General features: G+C 41.7%; 1 protein-coding gene across 2 annotated transcripts in view; it reads right to left on the bottom strand.

Annotated features, from left to right (window-relative positions):
- Positions 1–9818: 9818 nt before the first annotated feature.
- The window catches only part of ENTPD4 (ectonucleoside triphosphate diphosphohydrolase 4), a 29511-nt gene continuing 16193 nt past the window's right edge, over positions 9819–23136 (bottom strand). The window contains exons 8-14 of one of the 2 annotated variants that reach the window (XM_081092206.1): positions 20239–20298; positions 19837–19967; positions 18046–18212; positions 14976–15300; positions 13323–13408; positions 11638–11799; positions 9819–10485 (exon numbers count right to left, since the gene is read on the bottom strand). In XM_081092206.1, the coding sequence (XP_080948332.1) occupies positions 10257–10485; positions 11638–11799; positions 13323–13408; positions 14976–15300; positions 18046–18212; positions 19837–19967; positions 20239–20298 (1160 nt within the window). In that variant the 3' untranslated portion in view covers positions 9819–10256. Of the gene's footprint in view, positions 10486–11637; positions 11800–13322; positions 13409–14975; positions 15301–18045; positions 18213–19812; positions 19968–20238; positions 20299–23136 lie in introns of both variants that reach the window. The other variant, XM_081092205.1, reaches the window with a different exon arrangement.

The raw sequence follows: 23136 nt of genomic DNA, 5'->3' as shown, positions 1-23136 counted from the left end.
GGTTCTGTGCCAGGCACTGGGGATACGCTCTGGTAGAGAGATTTATGAGGAACATAACGAATATAGAGCATACGAGGAGGTAGGTGCCACGGGGAGAAACTAAGGCCGGGTAAGCGGGATGGGAAGTGCTGGGGAGGGTAGAAGTTCAGGTGGGTGCTTTCAGCTTTCAGTAGGTGCCAGGTGGGCCTCCATGGGAGAGCTGGTTCTTGAAGACCCCGAGGCCAGCGGGGCTGGGGCAGAGTGAGTTGGGGAGAGAAATCAGATGTGGTCAGAGAGGTGTGGAGAGAGTTTGCATGCCTCATAGGCCATCATACAATCTTTGGTTCTTCCTCTGAGTCAAATAGAGCCAACTGAATGTTTTTAAAAATATATTTTATTGATTTTTTACAGAGAGGAAGGGAGAGGGAAACATCAATCAGATGCCTCCTGCACACCCCCTACTTGGGATGTGCCTGCAACCAAGGTGCATGCCCTTGACCGGAATTGAACCTGGGACCCTTTAGTCTACAGGCCGATGCTCTATCCACTGAGCCAAACCGGTTAGGGCTGAATGTTTTTTGTCAAACAAGTTTCTTGATCTGAATTAGGTTTTCCAAGGCTGCCAGGCTGGGTGGGTGTGAGGTGACCAGCCATCCCGTTGGCCATGAACGGGCTTTGCTGGAAGGTGATGCTTTCAGTCCCCAAACTAGGAAAGACTCAGGCAAATGGGTATGGGTCAGCCTAGAACAAGACGGGTTTTATCTTTTGTCCTCCTCCCAAAACCAGTCTGTGTTCCCCATAACACCCATTTTAACATTTGAGAGGTGAAATGTGCATGTCCTCATGACATAGTGCAGTGTGCTTTACACTTACATAAGTGGCATTAGCAACAGATCCCATTTCTTTAAGCATTCAACATTAGTTTTAAGATCCATCCATTTTGCTGTACTTATCTCAAGTTCATTGTCTCTAAAGGCTGCCCGGTATTCAATGGTATGCATCTGTCACCTTCTACTTATCCAAGAGCTGGCTTGCCTCCAGCACAGTAACTCCAACAGCACCGTGGAGAGCATTCTTCTGCAGTCCCCTTATGGATCCAGGTGGGGATTTCTCGGGGGAACACGGCTCTTGGTCACATGCACAGCTAACTTCAAAGTGCTGCTTTTGCTTTCCAGAGTGCCTGTGAGGTTTACATGGCCATCAGCAATACCTGAGTGTTGTCCCCATAGCATTGTCAACATTTTAAGTTCGGCAATTCTGAGGGCCACAGGTAGTGGCTCTTCAATTTCATTTGCATTTCTCTGGCTTTCTCGGTTATTTCTCTTGTTTTAAATAGAGGTTGTGCATTTAATTATTACTCTCCATATCTCATCAAAGTGACTATGAGGCACATTCTCACTTTCACTTTTTCTTCTCGATCTTCTTTTTACCATTTGGACTTGCCCTTCTTTGAACTACCTGTTAATACCTATAACTCATTTTTCTTTTGATTTCCTTTTTCTTGTTGATTTGCAAGAAATCTTGTATAATATATATTAATCCCTTTTCAATTTTAGTCACTGCAAATACCTTCTTGGTCTTCCATCTGTTAGCTTTGACTATGATGGCTTTCGAACTTTTGATGTAGCTAAATCTATCTTTTCTCCCCTTACACTTGGTGCTTTTGGGGGAAGATTCCAAATGTAACTAACTTTTAAGGACAATTTAGAGTGGATAACATTTTGAAGCCATGCTTAGAATAAGATCAATATCCTGAAATTATTTTCTCTATGCTGGGCTTCAGAAAACACCCATCTTACTTTTGCCCCTACTCATCGCTACCTAATTCTGGGGTTTCGTTTTCCTTTTTTCCCCCCAAGACTGAATGGGTTAAGAAAGGAAATCAAGTCGCTTGAAGTAATTTTGGTTCTCCTAGTTTTTTTCTAAATATAGCTTTAAAATGCAACACTCCACCCTGGCCAATGTGGCTTGGGTGGACCATTGGCTTGTGAACCATGGGTTCGATTCCCTGTTGGGGTGTATGTGAGAGGCAACTGATCAATGTATCTCTCTCACATCCATGTTTATCTCTCTCTCCCTCTTCCCTCCTCCTCCTCTAAATTAAAATCATTAAAATGTAACACTCCCTTAATAAACTTCATGGTGGGAAAGAAGTGGACAGATCACTGACAGAGAGGCTGGGGATTCCATTTCACCCTTCACCTCACATAGTATGTGGTTTGAAAAATGCACAAAACTCTGCAATCTGGAAAGAGGATTGAAAGAAAATACTTGTAAACTATTTGTTTTACAAACCCTAGAAACCTAAACAGGTGATTTGACCAAGAAGTTAGATTTTGTTCACTACAAATATATACGAAGCACTACGTGCTACAAATGATTCTTTACTAGATTATCGAGAAATACAGAAAGTTAACATGATCCCTGAGCCCAAGGAGGCTCAGGGATGGTACAGCTACACTGGCACACCATAGGGCCACAGAAGATTGAAGAGAATTTAAAAATGTAATTTGAACATTATGGAGAGCAGCCAGGAAATTCCAGAAAATTCTCTTGTGATGTCATGACCACAATAAAGGGCATACAAGGCTGAGTAGAGCCCATTAAACATGTAAGAGTCTCGATCTTTTTGAATGACATGTATAATCTAGGTAATAAAGCTTGTGCCAGGTGGAGAAGACAGAATCTCAGGAGAAGTGCTCAGTCGGGTTCCTGGGGTTTGTCATCACAGGCAAGCATTTTCCAAAAATGCCCACTTCAAACTGATTATCATGAAGACAAAGATAGGTGAAAGGTGGCATTAAAACTGCCAATTATAAGCGTACTAGAGGCCTGGTGCATGCGGTGGGGTCCCTCGGCCTGGCCTGCGGGGATCGGGCGGAAACTGGCTCTCCGACATCCCCCAAGGGGTCCCGGATTGTGAGAAGGCTGTTCTCAGGTGACTCGCCCTGGAATCGGGCTCCCTCCTCTCTGGGTGTGGGGTGCAGGTGAAGCAGATTCGGGCCGACAGTGCCCCAGCAACAATCTAACCCATGGCCGATTCCTTGAGGAATTGGGCTCCTTCCTCTACTGGTTGGAGCATCTGCCCCCTGGTGGTCATTGTGCATCATAGCTACTAGGCCAGTGGTTGGCAAACTGTGGCTCGCGAGCCACATGTGGCTCTTTGGCCCCTTGAGTGTGGCTCTTCCACAAAATACCACATGCAATCACGCACATACAGTGCGATGGAAACTTCGTGGCCCATGCACAGAAGTCGGTTTTCGGCCTGGGAGAAACAAGTATACAAGACGCGTGTGGATGGGAGAGTCGGAAGGGGTCGACTTCAGCGAATGTACCTCAATCAGGTTGAGGACATTTTTAGCAAAGGCCAGCTTAGGAGTACCCTAATTAAGTTAATAACAATGTACCTACCTATATAGTTTAAGTTTAAAAAATTTGCCTCTCAAAAGAAATTTCAATCGTTGTACTGTTGATATTTGGCTCTGCTGACTAATGAGTTTGCCGACCACTGTACTAGGTGAACAGTCAAATGGTAGGTAGGACGGCTGCTTAGGCTTTTATATCTACAGATGAGAAGAACAAGAAAAGCCAGCCTAGGTACTTCCTAGAGTTAATACAAGGAAAGAGTAAGTCCCACACCAGGAATTAGGAAGACATTCTTGTCTTCTGATGACCTGGCCACAAACTAACTTTTCCAACTCCTTTTGAGAGAAAAACCAAAAGCCACCTCCCCCTTCCTTTAGTTGAGTTGACACGTTTAAACAAGAAGCCTGTCTTTTGTGCCTGTCACCATGATGTTCTGTGAGGAGCGGTCAGTATTTTCCTCAACACAGACACCTTCGCAGGCCTGGGTTCTCGGCTGGGCTTCTGCAGGTCTGACAGCAACGTTTATGGCCAGGAAGTCTGGAGCCCAGACAGGATCAAGGAAAGGCACAGGGGGAGGCCCAAGCAGCCCGTCCCCTCTGTGGCAGGTCTGCCAACCTTGATGGATATATTAATAGAAAGAGGCATTTCATCCTGCCCCTGAAGCTCCGGGCAAACTGCTGAGGGGCTTTGAGATGACAGGTGGCACCTGTCTTTTTAGGACCTTTCTGAAGAAGACAGTCTGACTCTGACAGACCAGTGTGAGTGCCACAAACCCCGCTGTGCTACCATTAGCATTCCAGGGTCTCAAAAATAAGTAAATAAAAAAAAATGGGCCCAGTATTCCAGGTTCTTGGGACAAATGGAAACCAGTGAAAAACAAAAAAACAGAACCACTGTCTTTCATATGGCACACAGGTGCGCACTTCCCTTCAATCAAGTTAGTAACTTAGGCCTCTTTAGGTGCCTTGGAGGCGCATTTGCCCTCCAGCACAAAGACCTATACTTACTGCACTGCCTCAGAAATACTTAAAGTTCTCTTTGGACAACTCTCCCCGTCCTCACGTGCACTTCCGCTCACTCCTCTCTGCTCTCCCATCTTGTCTGCCTTCCCCTCCCCTCACACACACTTACTAGGGTTTTATTATTAACAGCTGGTCCCCTTTCCTTTCCATCTGTGTCCATCACCTATTTTCAGCCCCACCTCCCTCCACTAGGAAAACTTTTATTTACATATTCTCAAACAGCTGGAAAAAGTTTTAGCTTCTAAGAGTTATTAGCACCATTAATAAGATTCAAATTTCTCTGGAAATAAGCCAATGGCTTTAAGCTTAGCTTGAAATGCAAAATGGTGTAACATAAAGTCAGCACTTGTTTTTATTATAAGAGGAAATACATAAGTTAGTTCATTTCATTTCTTGTCTTTACATATAGTTAATAGGTATTGTTTTAAAAAATATATTTTTTATTGATTTCAGAGAGGAAGGGAGAGGGAGAGATATAGAAACATCAATGATGAGAGAGTATCATTGATAGGCTGCCTCCTGCACACCTCCTATTGGGGATCAAGTCCGAAACTTGGGCATGTGCCCTGACTGGGAATCCAACTGTGACTTCCTGGTTCATAGGTTGATGCTCAATCACTGAGCTACATCAGCCGGGCAATAGGTACTTAAAGTACTTTAGACATGCCCTAGCCAGTGTGGCTCAGTGGATAGTGTCAACCCGTGGACTGAAGGGTCCTGGGTTCAATTCCGGGCAAGGGCACGTACCAGTTGCAGGTTCAATCCCTGGCCCTGGTCAGGGTGTGTGCAGGAGGCAACCAATTGGTGTGTCTCTCTTACATCAATGTTTTTCTCTCTGTCTCTCCCCCTCCTTTCCATTCTCTCTAAAAACCAAAGGGAAAATATCCTCGGGGGTGAGGATTAACAACAACAACAAATACCTTAGACATTGTTTTTCTTGGTGTGGCCTTTATTGCTGATGAATGGCTTAGTGTTGTTTCCCTTGGTAAACACTTCTCCTTGTGGTGTGTTTGGTTTCTGTGGCCCAGGACACACAGACCCCTCTCTCCACGATGCACATGGGCACTTCACCACATGCACACCGGACACAGCAAACGCACAAGCGCCCTCAGATTCAGATAATTTATTTTACTGAATTTAGAATCAAGTTCAACTAAGCATTGCAACAGGTAACAAGATTCAAAGGTCAGAAAAATCTAGTTAAATCACAAGGAAGCAAGCTCACACAACTCTGTGGGCCATTGGTGGACTTTCAGTTTGATTCTCAACACCTACTAATGTGCAAGTGTGGCCACGTGAGGTTACTATAAATGAAAGTGACACACCACAAGAATCCCCCAGAGAGAATTATTATCTCAAATGGAAAACGTTAAACAGAACACATTTATGCTCCCTTATTCTTTTTGTAATTCCTAACTGCAAAAATAACATTATAACAGAACAAATCTTTCTCCTTGGTTGGTCACGTCATTTATTATTGAAAGGGAAAATCAGTATCATAAAAAAGAAAACACTGAAATAGAAATAAATAACAAATAATTTACTTGTAGTTTTGCTGAATTGCACGTTACCACACAAAATTCTAAAGCTGATTTTTTTTAAAGCTTGGAAAACACATTTGCCTTTTTGAGTTTCTTGCTAAGTGAAATGCACGCTTCTTATAAGGAAATAAATTCTACGTAAGGCCGAGTTAAAATTTGAATATCTGTTAATCTAGAGCTTTCCAACCTGAGTGCACAGGTGTGGACAACAGGCGGTGAACAAGTGACCTCGGCCTCCAAGGTGGCCAGGCTGAGCCACCCGCAGCCTCTTCGGTTCACCCCCAGGTGGGGGGTGCTGCCTAAAGGTAGGAGTATGGGGTGAAATGTGCAAAAACCACTGGTATAAAACAGTATGTTTGCACTTTTACTGCGATTTCCTTAAATGGATTGTAAAATCTTGAGAACAGCCTCTGGGGTCTTCACAGCAGCAGCACAGAGTATGACCACAGCAGCAGCACACAGTATGACAGTGGAACAGAGTGTTATTGCAGTGGCTGCTGCCAAGACTGAACACAGAACGTCTTCCTTTGGCAAGGCTTCTAGCAAGTACCCACCAGTCTAATTTCTTTTTCTTTCAATTACAAGTATTCAGAGTTTACAGCCTTCTTGGCTGGCCCTAAGTGACATTAATTCTTTTCCTGAATTAAGTTCTCCACTGCCTGCCTCTCACAGAAACCCATCCCTGTACCACCGAGAAAGCACCTGGCCGTCTCTCTCCTGTGGTATAAGGTGGTGAAAAAGGATATGAGATCTTGTGATTGCAGGTATTTCAACATAACATAGTGAGCCATCCTGAATAGCACTTTTTAAATGTGTGTGTGTGGGGGAGGGGGCGGGGGAGGGGGGGGGGCGGGGGGGACGGGGCGGGGGGAAGAAGGACATGATTCCTGGTTTATTAGAAAAGTGATCTTGAAAATAATCTAGAGGAAAGGTTAAGAAATGAAATTCTGGTGCATAAACAAATATTTTAAAATTGAAGTTTGGTCACTTGTTTTGCCATCATTTTTGTGCCCATGAAATGGTAACCCCTAAATTAGGGGGAATTCTGTGTCCTTTCTTGAATGTGACTACTCATGCAGGGACAGTAAAGGGACAGTCAGTAAATATTTTAGGCTCTCTAGGCCACAGTCTCTGCTGCATATTCTTAACTTCTTTTTGTCTCTAAGTTCCCTTTAAAAATTGAATCACAGTCTCAGCTCAAGGGTCTTCAGATGTTCCCCATGGGCAACAATCCGTCAAGCTCTCTGTTCAGGAAGCTCCCTGTGGGGAGCATGGGCATTGAGCTGTGCCACGTCTAAGGCTGTTTGGGCCTTGGAACCCTAATTTTGGGATTTCTTTCTTTCAGTGAGTGAGGCGGCTCCTTGCAGAGGGATCCCAAGGCCGGGTGTAGAGCAGGGCTGCTGGGTCCATCCTTGCACTGCTCCCTGAACAGTACAGAGCAGGACCAGCGGGCACCCTTTACTCAAACAGTAGCTACTTATGGAAGGAAGTTGTAATTCAGGCCTATTTAGCCTGTGCCTTGATTGTAAAGGCAAAATCACGTACACTAGGCATTTAAAATTCTTTATACTGCAGTTTTGGGCCTTACTATTCCAAATGGTTGGTGGAGAAAAGCTCCAGTGTAAACTTACTTCTTCTTCACCACTAATGCCACCCCCCGTCTAAGAGCAAACCCAACTAAGAACTCGAGGAGACGCAGACCGGCTCATTCTACCTCCAGAAGCTCGCTTGTGGCTGGCTTCTGATAAGAAAAGGGTTTACCAGGGACCAAAGAGTCAGTATCTGGAGACCAGCATTTCTAAGCTGACTCCTTGTGGGGGACAATTATCTCCATCCTCTCTGAAATAAGATTCTCTCCACATTAGCTGCTGTAACACCACACAGCTCCTCCCACCTTCTGAATATCTGAGAAGCAAATACAGTGGCACCTTGGTTCTTGAACTTAATTCATCCCATAAGGCTGTTCAAGAAGCAATCTGTTCGAAAACCAAATCATTTTTCTCAGTAGAAACAATGTAAATGGAATTAATCTGTTCCAGATCCCCAAATGATTCCATTTTAAAAACTTTTCTTATATACAGTATATGCCTAATGTAGTTTACTGTATTAATAAAACACTTTTTAAAAATTTGTCGAACTACCCCTTCCTAGCCGTAAAGGAATCATTTCAGGACTTATTCCAGGGTGTCTTTCAGGTCAGCATGCAGCATCTTTGCTTGTTCATACATCACTGCCTCTCAAATGCTGTCACTGGCTAACTGCTCTCCTTTTATCCAAATCTACCTCTTTAATCATTGTTTCTTTCACAGCCTTAGCAGCATCAGCACTCTTGATGGCCTCTTTATGTTTTAAGATTGTGCTAATCATTGATTTTGCCAGCAACAAAAGCATTCTCTCCTTTGTTGCCTGAGATAGCTTTTTGTCACTGAGGTATCAGCATGAAAGGGTTGCCAGGTGGAAGTTTGGTTCAACAACAACAGAGACATTCTTTCTGTGAACAAGCTGATCGAGAACCAAATTGTTGTAGATGGAAGACATTCGAGAAACGAGGTTTGACTGTATTCTACCAATAATTCTTTCCTTGTTAAGATATTCATTTTAAGGAACATAATAAGAGAATCTGCATTTCTTTCACAAATCTGTAATCTTTTAAAATCATCAATATACAGTATGCCATGATTTTAAGTAATTAATAAACAAGATAAAAATCCCACTCAGAATCTCAATTCTTTCTCTAATCAGTGATTTTTTTTAAAAGTAGCTGATAGTTCTCTAAATATACATCTGGTACCAACTAGACAGATTTAACTCTTCTGGGGTTAAATAGCGCGCACACACACACACACATACACACACACGTAATTCAACTAAAAAATCTAAGCATTCCCAATGGTTCCAAACTCAATGAATTGGTAAAAAAACAACTGATCTCACATACGCCAATCCAGGTGTCTTTTTTAGATTTCTATTTAAAATATCAGACTTGTTTTCTTCAAAATGTGGACTTATAGTAGCATTGCCAGTGCAGCCTTAACCCCAACAGTAATAAAGAGAAGTTATCAAGTTAAGTATGGGGTCTTCAGAATAAAACTGCAGAGATAACGTTTAATTAAGAGGAGAATACCAACTTAAGTTGGAAGATATGTGAGCACAATTAAACAAGCAAAGATGCACTACTGAGAAATGCTGGCGTGCCCAGCCAGTGTGGCTCAGTGGTTGAGTGTTGACCTATGAACCAGGAGGTCATAGTTCGATTCCAGATGAGGGCACATGCCCAGGTTGCAGGCAAGACCCTCAGTAGAGAAAGTGTAGGAGGCAGCCAATCAATAATTCTCTCTCATCATTGTCATCATTGACGTTTCTATCTCTCTCTCCCTCTCCCTTCCTCTCTGAAGTCAATAAAAAATATATATATTAAAAAAAATACTGGCGTACATGTCAGTTGGCACCAGCTCAAGTTCTAGTAACATCAAAACCAGTGAAACTACAAATTTTCCAACTCTTTCAAAGCCCCGGTATTCTAAGGCCACTGGAAAATGGGATAAAGAAAATAATTACCTATCGTCAGGAAAAGATAATAGTAATGGGGATTTTTCTAAATAAAATAAAACGAAACAGTAAATTTTGAAGTGTGTGTTTCCAAAAGAGCACTGTATTCCTCATTCTCTTTCCTTAGCATTTTTCTCACACGTGCGCGTGCACATACACACACACAGCACTCTTAGTAATTATTTCACATTTTTCAGGTCTTTTCACTATCAATTTTAAAAATAGTTACCTCCTGGGAGCTAGTTTTCTCAATTTTGGAAATTATATTTCTCTATTTTAGATTTTGATTTTTTGAACCTGAAAAGAAAACATAGTGACAGACGTAAACAATAAATAAAAACTAAACATCACCCTCTTTAGGTTAGAGCTTTCAAGATAGAGGGAAAAGCCTTTTAATTTCATTCAGTAGGTTCTGGGTTCTGTAAAAGTCTCACTCTTCAGTCCCATCTTCACCATAGAAAACACCTTTGCCATTTCCCTCCACTATCAAAGTGCATCTGTTTAAAATTAAACATACCTTAAAGAAAAACCAAAAATCTCCATAATTTTTGGGAGATGTCCTATATAGCAAGTATGAAGTGATTTTCCCTTTTCCCTACTCCTCAGTTTAAAGCTGTGTACCAAGCAGTGGCAAATGCAATCTTCCTGGACAGCAGAGTTTACACACAATGGATTTTGTTTTTGTTTCAAGGACCAAAAAGGGAAGGGAAAAATAAAACAAAGATAAAGAGAAGAAACCCTGAGGCAAAAATGGCTTTTCCTTTAGAAGGTCTTCCTGGGCACTCACTCCTGTTCCTGTTCACAAGGTTCCCGCCATCTTCTGGGCCGGAAGGCCCTCCTCCAGCCAGAGGGTGGCGGCTGCCCCACTGCGCAGCATCCGCCTGTGAATGCGCCTGAGCCGCAGCAGGTAGAGGAGGATGGAGAGCAGGACCACCAGGAAGCAGCCGGAAAACAGGTAGTGATTGTAGACAAAGGAGAAGCCCCGCCAGTGAGCGTGACTGGCCCGGAATGCCTCCTGCTGGATATCTCTGCCCACATGGAAACAAAAACCATCAACCATGAGAGGTCACAGCGGACTAATCGGGCAATAATGTGACATAACAGTGCACAGGACATGGGTTAGAGGGGCATAGGTCAGGACACAGCTCTGCAGACAAAAACTAACCTTGAGACTCAGTTTCCTTACCTCTAAAATGTAGGATAATATGGCCTAATAGAGGGCACTTGCAAGTATTAATGAGATAACATGTGAAAGTGCACTCATCATCATCATTTGGTTATAACACATAGAACTGTGAGGGTTTCACTATACACGGAAGGCAATGTGGAGTCAAACCATGTTTCTGATCAGTAACACCCACTACGCACAACTTTTGCAGTTAGCCCCGCTACAAGTATTGCTTGCAGGTGCTCAAGGAAATGAAGTGGGGGGGGGGAGGGGTCTGAAAAAGCTAAGACCTCATTTATCAGTGAACCAGGGATCTTCTGTGGGGGTCAACTGAGAGCCTGGTCTGTGAACCTGAATGGGGAAAAGCACACATCTTTCTTTACCCAACTCCACCTAATGTAGTGTCCACTGGACATGAAGGTAGCCAGCAAACTACTGTAGTAGCAGCAGGACCTGTGACTTTGTTCCTAGTAAAACTCACAGGTCTCTAGTTCACACTGTGGTGCTCTGCAGATGCCTTAAAATATGACACTAGGACACTACACTGAAATTACAGAAGGTATCATTTCTGTTGCCAGACCTTGTAATTTTATCTGTTAATAAAGAAAACAGATTACTATATTACAAACTTACTTTCTATAATATTTTGATAAATATATTCCAATACAATGGTTTCCTCTGTAACTTATATATTAATGTTATGCATTAAAAACATTATTTTGAGAAGGGCTCCAAGGCCATAAATGTTAAGAACCCTAGAACTGACCCTTCTGTGCAGGGGTTGGGGAGCTGACACTTGAGAATAATCAAACCCTGTGCTGCATATGAAGGGATGGGGAGGGGCAAGGGAAGAAGGACTGGGGGTGAGGGTGGAGCAAAGTCAAACTCATTGAGACTGCCCACGGTCAGTGCTAACAAGAGTGCTCAGACATTCACAAACCACAGGTGCCATGATGATGGCAAACAGAGAAGCATCTTGTGTTTGATTCTCGCTCCCAATTCACGCCCGTACCTCAAGGGTAAAAAGCGGGTCCTGTAGAGGATTGCTCCGAGGGTCCACTGCACCTCCTTGTCATACACCTGCAAGGCTGTCTTTAGGGTTTTATAGTTGACAGGAAAGGAGAAGCCCCTGTGAAACACCTCGAACATCCAGGCAGACTTGAAGCACTGGTACCTGCCAACACCAAGCACACACAGACGTGGGACTGACTCACTTGTCAAAATAAACTGTCACGACAGTCTTCCCCTTTGGGACCTATGTGGCTGTGACGGCTTCATGAGGCCAGTGCTCTGTGCAGCCACATCAGTCGCTTGCATTTCAAGGTGATTGACGTGGTCTATGTCCCTTGTCCCACAACACGAAACAGTTTACCTGGCAAATCAACCAGCTCATGAAACCTGGCTCAGGGGAATTTAGTACATTGCGTGACACAATTTTTCCTCTGGCATTCCAGATCTTATCATTAAATAAATGCTGAGCAAGTTCCAACTTCTTAGACCTCATTTTCGTTATTATAAAATGAGAAGAGAGGAGGGTCCTTTTCTCTGTTATTCTATGATTCTAACTGTTTATCAGAGGCTTACTTTTTGAAAAGCAGTGGGCTAAGCAAGTTATTAAGACACTAGTGGCCTGGTGCACAGATTCATGCACATTGAAAGGAAACTAATTAGAAGGTGGCAGGAGAGGCAGGACTGGGTGAGATGGGCCAGACACGCCCTGGAGCCAACCTCCTTGGGTCCCTCCCCGGCCGGCCACACCTGGCCGTGGTTCAGAGGGCGTCTATGGAGTGAGCGGGGTCCCTCTGGCAGGTAAGGTCCCTTGGCCGAAACCGGCTTTCTGACATCCCCCCGAGGAGTCCCAGAGTATGAGAGGGCACTCCACAAAGTTGCTGTCGTACAGGGTGCAGAACGCAAACACAAGTGTGCAGTAAACCAAATTTGGGGCCAAGAGTACCCAAGTAACAACATAACCCACAGCCAAAGGTGAAATCGCGTGGCCCTGTGAGGAATCGGGCTCCCTCCTCTCTGGTTCTGGGGTGCATCACCCGAGAACCGCCGCTGCCAAGTCACCGCAGCTCAGCAGCTCCTGCGTTAAGCGTCTGCCCTGGTAGTCAGTGAGCGTCATACCTACCAGCCAGTCGACTGGTCGCTTAGCCTTTTATATATATAGTATAGATAATAACTATAATAAGTAATAATATAATATATAGAATAGATAATAACTATATATCTATATATAATATAGATAATAACTATAATAAGTAATAAGATAATAAATATACTTAAATAACTTATAATGAAAGGATTTTTTAAAAAAACAAAGCAGAAAAGGTAAACACCACTGCAGAGACATAATGAGCGCTCTGGAGACCCAGAGGGAAGCAGGGAGTCTGGCTGAAAGAAAGACTCAAAAGGGACAGCGCCCACCCTGACTGATCTGGCCAGGACTTCAACAGCCAAGGATGAAGAGAGGAATCCAGGTGGAAAGTGCAGGAAAAGTGAGCAAAAATACATCTGGAGCAATATATGTTTGGGCACAAGTATTTGTCATCATGTTTGAAAGGAGGCCAGGACAGAAGAGGAGAAACAGTGCCTGACAGAGATAAACAGGTGGCTGGGCCTGGGTGCAGCGAGCTAGGGGCTCTACTGAATGTGCTGTTTCTAAAAACACTCTGGGCTTGGCTGCCCATGACTTACTTTAGCCTGTGGAGGTCAGCGTGAGAGGCATACAGTCCTCGGTCAAAGCGTTCTCGTAAGATCGACCACTTTGTTGCACAATAATCCTGAAAGAAATTTTACCCAAAATAAATCATCAGAAAAGGTTTATTAAAATTTGTTTCACTGAAAAAAGTGTTTACCAAATTCTTATTCATAACAAGCATATCCTTCCAATTAGAACAGAAGCCTCACTTATATGTGTGTAACAAGAAGACAAGGCACACAGACATGCAGTGAATACTACTCATTAGCAGAGTGCTTGTTCTTGGTCTTAAAATTCTGCCAAAGTTACTGTTAAAGAGACAGTCCCTCCCACGAAATTCTGGGAAGACAAAAATGATTACAAAGGACTGTGTCTTTCAGAAAAGGGAAAGAAATGCCACCTTTCCCTGAAGCTATCTGTAATCATATTAATAGCTTACAGGTACTGAGCACCGTGTAAGTACCTTTTCTGGATGTAAATCTTAAAATGACTCCTCAGTGTGGCTACGATTCTAATCTCTATTTGAAGGATGAAGAAACTGAGGCTCAGAGAAGCTGAGCAACTTGCGACAGGGCACACGGAGAACAGCACTCAGCCGGGAGTGAGAGGGTAAGGACAGGCATCTCAGGCACAGGAACCACCTTGATGAAGATGATGGGAAGTGGCACTCGCGAGGGAAACCAACAGCTGTCTGCTGCGATCACAGTATAAAGAGCTAGGTGGGGAGGTGACGCTACAGGGTGGGGATGACATGCTAAGGGATCTGAACTGTATCCTGGAAGGAAAAGGAAGTGCTGCAGGTCTTAACAGGGCAGGTGACGGCACGGCGTTTTAACAGAACACTCTGGGAGTGGCTGGAAGACGAATGATGAAGACGAGATGCGAGAAGGCCAACTGGGAGGCTCCTGCAATAGGGCAGTGACAGAGGCCGGGACGAGGACAACAGTAGGACAGAACGCAGGGAGGGCTCTGAGAAATATCTATGACATCAAGTAACAGGGGTGTCCAGCGAGGGATGAACAAGTGACGGGGAGTCTATAACTCCTGGGTTTTCTGGGAGGGGACTGGATGGTTAGTGATGCCATTAACTGAGACCATAACAGGGACAGAGTGGGGAGAAAATGGTGAATGTATTTGGAGTCGTGACATCTAGCAGACACAGGGTGGGGGGTCAGAACTGCAGCCTCTTCTTGCGAGACAGCAGCAAATCATGAGCTTGGATGACACCATCCAAGAACTTGAGGGTCAGAAGGCCTAGCGTGCAAGTCTGGGGTCACCAAGGTTTAAGGGATTGTGAAGGGGGAACCCATGAAAGAGCCTAAGAAAGTGTCAGAAAGGCAGGGAGAACAAGAGAACAGAAGTAGGAAGGCTGCATGGAATACTGTCAGATGATAATTCCACTATGCACACTAGTGTGAAGGGCTGTAATCTGGGAGCCACTGAGAGCAGACTAGTTCATGGAGTGGGGGCAGAAGTGAGTTTCTTACTCCTGCTGTGACTATTTCTCTCACCCAATTCCCAATGACATCCTCCACCTTTCCCTTCTCTCGACCTGGGCCTGGGCCTCCAATAGTAAAGGGAGGACGTGACCTGCCACTGCCTACACCAGTCTCTCAAAGCACACAGAGAATGCTTTCCTTGAAGGTTACCTTTGCAGCTTTAGTAAACGCAACCGCATTGTAGTCTCCTCCCATGCGTAACACATCTTCCGTGCAATAGTAGAATTCAGAAAAGCCATAGAACTCGCTGTTCCGGAAGTGGATGGGGGGCTGGTAGACACCATTGAGGGAAGTCTGTGTCTCGTTCGTTTTGTTCATGAAAGGCTGGAGAGTCTCTCGGCACAGGTCGAAGTCTCCCGTTCCCCGCAGGTACATGGTCTGCCCATTTTGCTGGATTTCATCTTTAATGTCTAGGGGTAAGCAGGGGTCCAGGTATGGAGTGTCAGGAGCTAGACCAGTCTGCTTCCCCAGGAGCCTAGAGGACAAAGAGAAACTTTGTCATGAGACCAGCAGAAAACTGTGCCCGAAGAAGTGGCTCGGAGCCAGTGCCTCTCAAAATGTGTTCGGTGGAACACAGAAGGTTCTAGGATAATTAGGTGAGGGGAAGACACACCTGCGCCCCACTTGGAGATTATGAGACACGCTTCCATATGGCAGACACCTTCACAGAGTCCAGTGAAACAACTACCTGGTCATGTGACCAATGCCTTCCGTTCCTTGCACACAGCCTGGAGTCCCCACCCCTGAGTGCTCATGGTTCGTAAGCTCTGCCCACTCCTACGTTCACAGACCCATTTTTGCCACTAGCACCTTGTGACTCTTTATTATATAAAGATGAAATATGACTGAAAAAAAGGTAGCAAGTGAAAATGTATCCTGCGAAAACTAGGTTAGCTCTAACCGGTTTGGCTCAGTGGATAGAGCGTCGGCCTGTGGACTAAAAGGTCCCAGGTTCGATTCCGGTCAAGGGCATGTACCTTGGTTGCGGGCATATCCCCAGTGGGGGGGCATGCAGGAGGCATCTGATCGATGTTTCTTTCTCATCGATGTTTCTAACTCTCTATCCCTCTCCCTTCCTCTCTGTAAAAAATTAATAATATATATATATATATATATATATATAAAAACAAAAAAACTAGGTTAGATGTCTTAGAAAAATATGATAAAGGCAAGTTGCCAGAAAACTGCTGTCAAATTAGGTGTTAGCAAGACTTAAGAATAATTTAGAAAAAGGAGTAAAAATCTAGACAAATTTGGTATCAAATTCTTCAAAAATGTCTTTAAGTTCCTGGTATTCTTTAAAGAAAGTTAAAATGATATCGAGCTGAGTGAGGGTAGTGTACACCTGAGAAATGACGGACGTTGCCTTAAAACAACACTTCAGTCCAGAGAAAAAGATTGGCAAATAAACATGTACGCTAAAACAAAATGCTTGAGATTTGATTCTATTTTTATAATTCTCTGTTTTAACTGATTTTTAAAAAATTAATCAACTACTGACGTAAACTGTTGCATATAACAGCATTTCTATTGTATTATAGGCTCTGAGAAGCTCCACAGAAAAATCTTAACTTTGCTCACCGAACTCCACTGCGCTTACTAACTTGCCAGTGAAATTCCCCGGCATCAAGATCTGTCCTCCTGCTATGTGTACTCACTGTTAGGCATCTGAGAAACGGGACAAGCTTCCAACACTGGAGTTATGTTAGTGTCTGATACCATGAAATCACAGGGACCTACAGGGTTTTAGCTACTAGGAGAGTGCCTGATTCAATATTCAGTCACTGACAGTAATCAAGTTACTAACCACTCAACTGACAAGTTGCTTATTCCCAAGATCAGGAGAACTCAAAATGCACTTGAATGTAATAAATTAAGGTCTTTGCTACATCTTAAAAATGTTTAATTAAAAAATTAATCATCACTACTAATGGCAAGGAGATAAATATACATTTCAAGGCTCAAATTCATAGCATATATAAAAAGTGTTTCTACCATTTATAATTATTGTAAAAGTCCAAGACTAGTCAAATGTATACTTCATGCTACTGTTTTAGTTGCTTGCCCTTCATCTAAATTAAGAAGTACCACTCAATTGTCCATTATACAAGTTTGTTGACATTAAAACAATAGTAAACATTAGGGTTGCAGAAGAAGGCATTTTTCCAAAATTCTGATTCAAATATCACTTATGATTTCTATTTTATATTTGTAAAAAATAATTATACTAAGATGTGCTATATAGCATACTATCTTAAAAAAGAAATCACGGGACTACCAATCTCTTAACAACACTATTCAATTAACATCTGGAGCAAAGAACAAGTTTTCTTGTCCTTTTCTAGTCACAAATGTGAATTTCTGAAAAATGTGGTATCAAATGGCTCTGACTTCTTGGTCTTCCTTAAAGTTCGGGCCTCCACAGGTTTAAGATTAAACTGATCAAGGAGATATACTATCATTTATCTCTATGAATAAGAATTTCCCCCTCAAAATTGTTTCATCAAAATGAAGAAAACAAAATAGTAATTAATAGGATATTTTACTTGACTCCCCATTTCAGATATTTTTATCCATCCAAATGGCTTTTCTGTTCTATGGATTAATTTCAAATAAATAATTGTTATATAGTTAAACTTTTAAAATAAATTTAAACTGATAGAGTGTTGCTTTTATTTGTTTTACATATTTTCTATACCAGAATTCTTCAAAAACTCGTTTTAAAAAGTTTCACTGATGTGTTTAAAACCACTAACTTTGACTTCTAGATCATTTCATTCTTTTGCATAACCTCCTTCACTATAGTCTTATCCACCAAATAACTGCACAGGCTGGTTTTCCAGAACATCACATAATTCAATTTTATCACCAGTGACAACTCGATCACACTTCCTGCAGGCTCCAGGACATCTGCCATGGGGCTGGTGTTGTTTCCCAAGGGCCTGCAATCTAGAATGCATTACCCAGGGCTCAAAACTACTAATATGCTAAGAGTGAAATTCTCCTCCATCAGGGGAGTGGGTCTGAGGGACAGCCAGCCTCCTTTGGAGCCTGGTGGGATGTCAGGCTGAAGGCAGGACCCTGGTATCCTTTCACTTCCTCTCTCACTCAACTGACAGGCTTCTGCTGACGGAGGTCTCCCTGCTTTGCCTCATGTTTTCTAGGAGGAGAGGCCTGGATTTGAACATGCCTGCTGAGCAATGAAAGGTGCTTGCTTTACCTGTTCTTTTGGAACGTGTTGGCAAATATCTTGTCTTCATATCTCTGTCGAGCAGCATTGCCACCAAACCCAAGAAATGTGGCCACATAGACTCGGTACACATGCTCAGTCTGGTGAACATCACATCCCAGGTTAAATTCAGCCAGCAAGTTCTTAGCTACTTCTTCCTGACGATGTAAAGATAACAAATGTTAATATTTTAAGCAATACAAAAACAATCACCTTCTTTAAAAAGAAGGACCTAAAAAATTCTCATTTAATGGAGCAAAAATTTCTGCTTCTGTATTTCCTTTTAAGCGTCCCTCCTAATTCAATATGATAATTCTGACTTAAGGGATTTCAGATGCAATGCCCATTTGTGGAATTATTACAGCTTTTTGAAAAAGTAAGTTAGTAACATAGTTTATTTCTGCTAACCCAGTAAATCTATTTAAGGAATCCTATGCTTTGGAAGTAATCCTAAACACTGAAAAGTCTCTGTACACAAATGTCCTTTGCAATTCTGGGACAGAAAAAGCTGGATGTCATCTAAATGTACGACTCCTAGGAGGGTTTATAATTTATGCTAACCAAGTTCATGGAGGAAGATACTTCTGTGCTATTAAAAAAAGGGCACAAAACTGCATAAACAGTAAGATTATAACCATATTTTCAAAAACTATAAATAGGGAAAAAAGAATGAAAAGAAGTAAAGCCAAAATGATAACAATTTCTTCATATGATTCATCCATAGGACATTTTTAATACTGATTTTTATTTTTCTAAGCTTGCTTTATATATTTTTTTACTTTATTCTGAAGAGAATGACATGACTTTTTACTGAGTGTAAGTTTCCAGAAGCATGTCTAGATAGGAAGTAGGAAACACTGATTGTAATACTTGAATTTACAAAGCACTCTTCTAAGGAGTTTAATAAATATATCATTTATTGGGCGAACACCAGGTGCCCAGCAATGTGTTAGATATATGCACTATGTCATTTAAACCTGATGATAACTCTGTGTTGGAGGCACTTGCATTCATATTCATAGATGGAAACCAACTCAGAGAAGTCAAGTTACTTGCATAAGGTCACACAACTAGCGAGGACAGGATGACGATGCAGCCTAGGCTTCTTGTCCAGCACCAGTCGTTTTTAACTGACACTACGCTGGGTCAAAGTGGAGGGGACCCGGCTTTGTTATTAATTTACAGCAGAATGGAAACAGGGTGATAAAGACATGTAGCAACTCAGGAGTGTATCTGGAAACCCTTCTGCTGCTCTCCACACAAGGCCACCAGCCCTTGGAAAACTGCAGTGACAGAGCACTGAAGGGATGGAGAAAAGACAGTAAACCGAAGTTTAGGAACATAGAAGCAGTGAATACAAACCTCAGTCCTTTCTGGAAAAGTCAAAAGCTATCTGCACCGTTAAAAAAAAAGTATTTTCCCTAATTATATCAAGAAATCTGATGCTATTTTAAGTTTTTCTGATCCCTGATGAGAAAAGAACTGAAAATAATATATAAAATTCAAGCATGTGATTGGCATGTATATCAAAGAAAAACTCCATGTAAGTTCAGAAAACAAACCAGCTGACTTCAAAACACAAACGGCTTAGGGGAGGTTTGCCTTGGCTTCCTCCTGTCTCCTTTCTCCTGGGTTGAGCAGAGGTACCTCAGCAAGCACAGTAAAGGCGTGTTCAGACTCAGAAAACAAAACAAAAATGGATGGAGACATGTTAAATGAAACCAAATCAAAAAGAAGGAAATTTGTACAGATAATAACCTGCTGTGAGGAGGCAAAGCTTACAGTTTTGGGGACTTCGTATGCTATCTGAGTTGACACGCCTCCCATGTCGAGAATACCGGCAGTTCTTTTCCGGAGAATGGCTTCACTGCTCTCACTTCCAGGAATGTTAACCTCCACGACTGCCTCATCATCTGGAAGCATGAGAAACACCCATGGGAACTGAACAGGTGCAGAGAACTGGGATCTTCACAGAGGCACCTGTTTTCACGGCATGTTTCAAACATTTCTAGGCAAACCCAGCCTCCTCTTCCCAACTAAAATCAAGCTGTGCGAAACAGCAACTCCTCTCATTCCACCTACACACACTTAACTGTGCCACGAAACTTAGCTTTTTATCCTTTCACTACATAGAAAAAGCCACAATTTCCAGTTACACACATTAGTTGGAAACATGATACTTACCATCTTCAATATGCTCAAATCGTCCGAGGACAAAATTAATGCCGATCCAAGCATACACACCTGTAGACATTGCACAGGGTAAAGATAAGAACAGTTTTTAAATACTTTGTATAACTCTGATCAATGCTGTCTGTGCAAACATCTCATTTATTTTACTCCCTGACAACCTGTGAAAACATCATCTGAAATAACACATTTCTACTATGTATTTTATCTTTTCCTAGTGGCTTTACAAGAAATCCCTAGTTTAAAATTTATAGTTTCATATCCTTTACATAGGTTGAAAATATAACTCCCTAGAGGAGTGGTTCTCAACCTTCTGGCCCTTTAAATACAGTTCTTCATGTTGTGACCCAACCATAAAATTATTTTCGTTGCTACTTCATTACTGTAATGTTGCTACTGTTATGAATTGTAATGTAAATATCTCATATGCAGGATGGTCTTAGGCGACCCCTGTGAAAGGCACATTTGACCGCCAAAGGGGTCGTGACCCACAGGTTGAGAACCACTGCCCTACAGGCTAAGTTTCCTTAGAAATTTATAGGTTGTTTTCAAATACTAGAGTTTTTATTTTTTATGAAGTTAAACCTATCAGTTGCAAGGTTTACAAACAAGTTAACTTTGACTCTTCCGTTTCCTTTATCCCTTACTTTCACTCATTTGCAACATCTGATTCTCTTCTTACACCATTTCCTATATCCAATATCTTTACCCATTTTCATACCATCTTAAGCTGTTAGAGAGATCCAATCTTCCTACCCCTACTCTTCCTCTCCAACCCACTCTATTCTCTGCTACTAAACTGATCTACAGAACAAAGTCCACATTTCACAGCTGGACACTTCAAGACCTGTCCAATATTTTTAATTGAATAAATTGGACATGTAACATTCTGTAAGTATGATGTACAGTGTATTACTTTGATACATTTATATACTGTAATATATTGCCCTAAGAGTGAAATTATATTGCATAATCATAGTATAATTTTATTATCTTCATTATGCAGTTGAATTTAAACCTGGTATTAAGTTGACCTGCGCAATTCAAACCCTCAATGTTAAAGGATCAACTGTACTGTGCATTAGATCTCTATGGCTCATTTACTAAACACCAACAATCTTACCCTCAACCCCCATCCTCTGGCAACAACCATTTTGCTCTTTTACAGGTTTGACTTTTTCAGATTCCAAAAATAAGTAATATTATACAGCACTTGTCTTCCCATGTCTGACTTATCTAGCCTGACATAATGTGCTCAAGGTCCATCCATGTTGTTGCAAATGACAGGATATCCTTCTCATGGCAGAATATTTTTTATCCATTGATTGTTGATGGGCATTTGGGGTGTTTCTGTATCTTGGCTATCATGAACAATGCTGTGATAAACATAAGAGTGCCTATATCATGTCAAAGTCCTTTTTCATTTCTTTTGGGAATAAAGTATCTATAAGTGGAATTGCTGGATTGTACGGTAGACCCACTGTTAATTTTTTGAGAAACCTCCATATTGTTTTCCATAGTGATTAGAACAATTTACATTCCCACTAACAATGTACAGTATAAGGGTTTCCTTTTCAACACATCCTCACTAGGACTTGTTCTCTCATCTTGTTGACAGCCATTCCACAATGGGTGTGAGGTGATATCTCATCGTGGGTTTTTAAAATTTTTATTTTATTTTTTCCATCACCATTTTCATTGTGCTTGTAATTTGCATTTCCCTGATGACTAATAACATTGAGCATCTTTTTAAGCTCCTGTTGGCCACTTTGATATCATCTTTGAAAATGTGTTTCACTCTTCTGACCATTTTTCAACTGTATTGTGTGTTTTTTTGTTGTTGTTGTTAAGTTGTATGAGTTCACTGTATATTCTGGATATTAACCTTTATCTAATATACTGCTTGCAAAAATTTATTTCCATTCTGTGGGTTTTCATTCTAATTGTTTCTTTTGCTGTGAAGAAACTTTTGAGTTTGATGTAGTCCCATTTGTTGATTTTTGCTTTTTATGTTTGCACTTTTAGTGTCATGTCCAAAAAATCATTGCCATCATGAATATTGATGAGCTTCTTCCCTAAGTTTTCCTCTAGACATTTTATGGTATTAGGTCTTACATTTAAGTCTTTGATCCAGTTTGAGTTAAATTTTGTGAGTGGTATAGACAGGGGTACAACTTCACTTTTCTGCATGTGTTTCTCCAGTTTTCCCAGCACCACTTGTTAAAGAGACTATCCTCCCTGCACTGACTATTAGCTGACTGTCTAAAGCAGGGATTTACTTTTGGGCTGTTTCCCTGGTTGATGTGTCTATTGTGACTGTACCATATTGTTTTTATTACTATGGCTTTGTAGTAGTTTGAAATACAGAAGTGTAATACCTCCAGCTTTGTTCTTTTATTCTCAGGATTGCTTTGGCTATTCAGGGTCTTTTATAGTTCCATACACATCTAAGAACTGTCCTATTTCTGTGAAGAATAATGCCTTTGGTATTTTCATGGGGACTATGTTGAATTTGTAGATGGCTCAGGGTAGTACGGACATTTTAAAAATATAAATTATTCTGATCCACGAACAAACACATACTGTCTTTCCATTTGTTTGTCTTTTTTGATTTCTTTCACCAAAGTCTTACAGTTTTCATTGTACAGGTCTTTCGCTTTCTTGGTTAAATTTATTCCTGAGTATTTTTGCTTTTGATGCTATTATTTCTTTTTCAGATGCTTCATCATTAAAGGAATACAACTGATTTCTATGTATTGTGTATCTTGCCACTTTACAGAAAATGTTGACTCAATGACTAGTCAATTTCTTGAATGATTCTCTGGAATTTTCTATATATATCATCAGCAAATAGTGATAATTATACCTTTTCCTTTATAATTTGGATGCTTT

The sequence above is a fragment of the Myotis nattereri genome (assembly GCF_964212035.1).
Source record: "Myotis nattereri genome assembly, chromosome: 5".
In the NCBI taxonomy this organism is placed as follows: domain Eukaryota; kingdom Metazoa; phylum Chordata; class Mammalia; order Chiroptera; family Vespertilionidae; genus Myotis; species Myotis nattereri.
The sequence above is the reverse complement of the archived record's forward strand: the minus strand, read 5'-3'. Positions and strand labels throughout refer to the sequence as shown.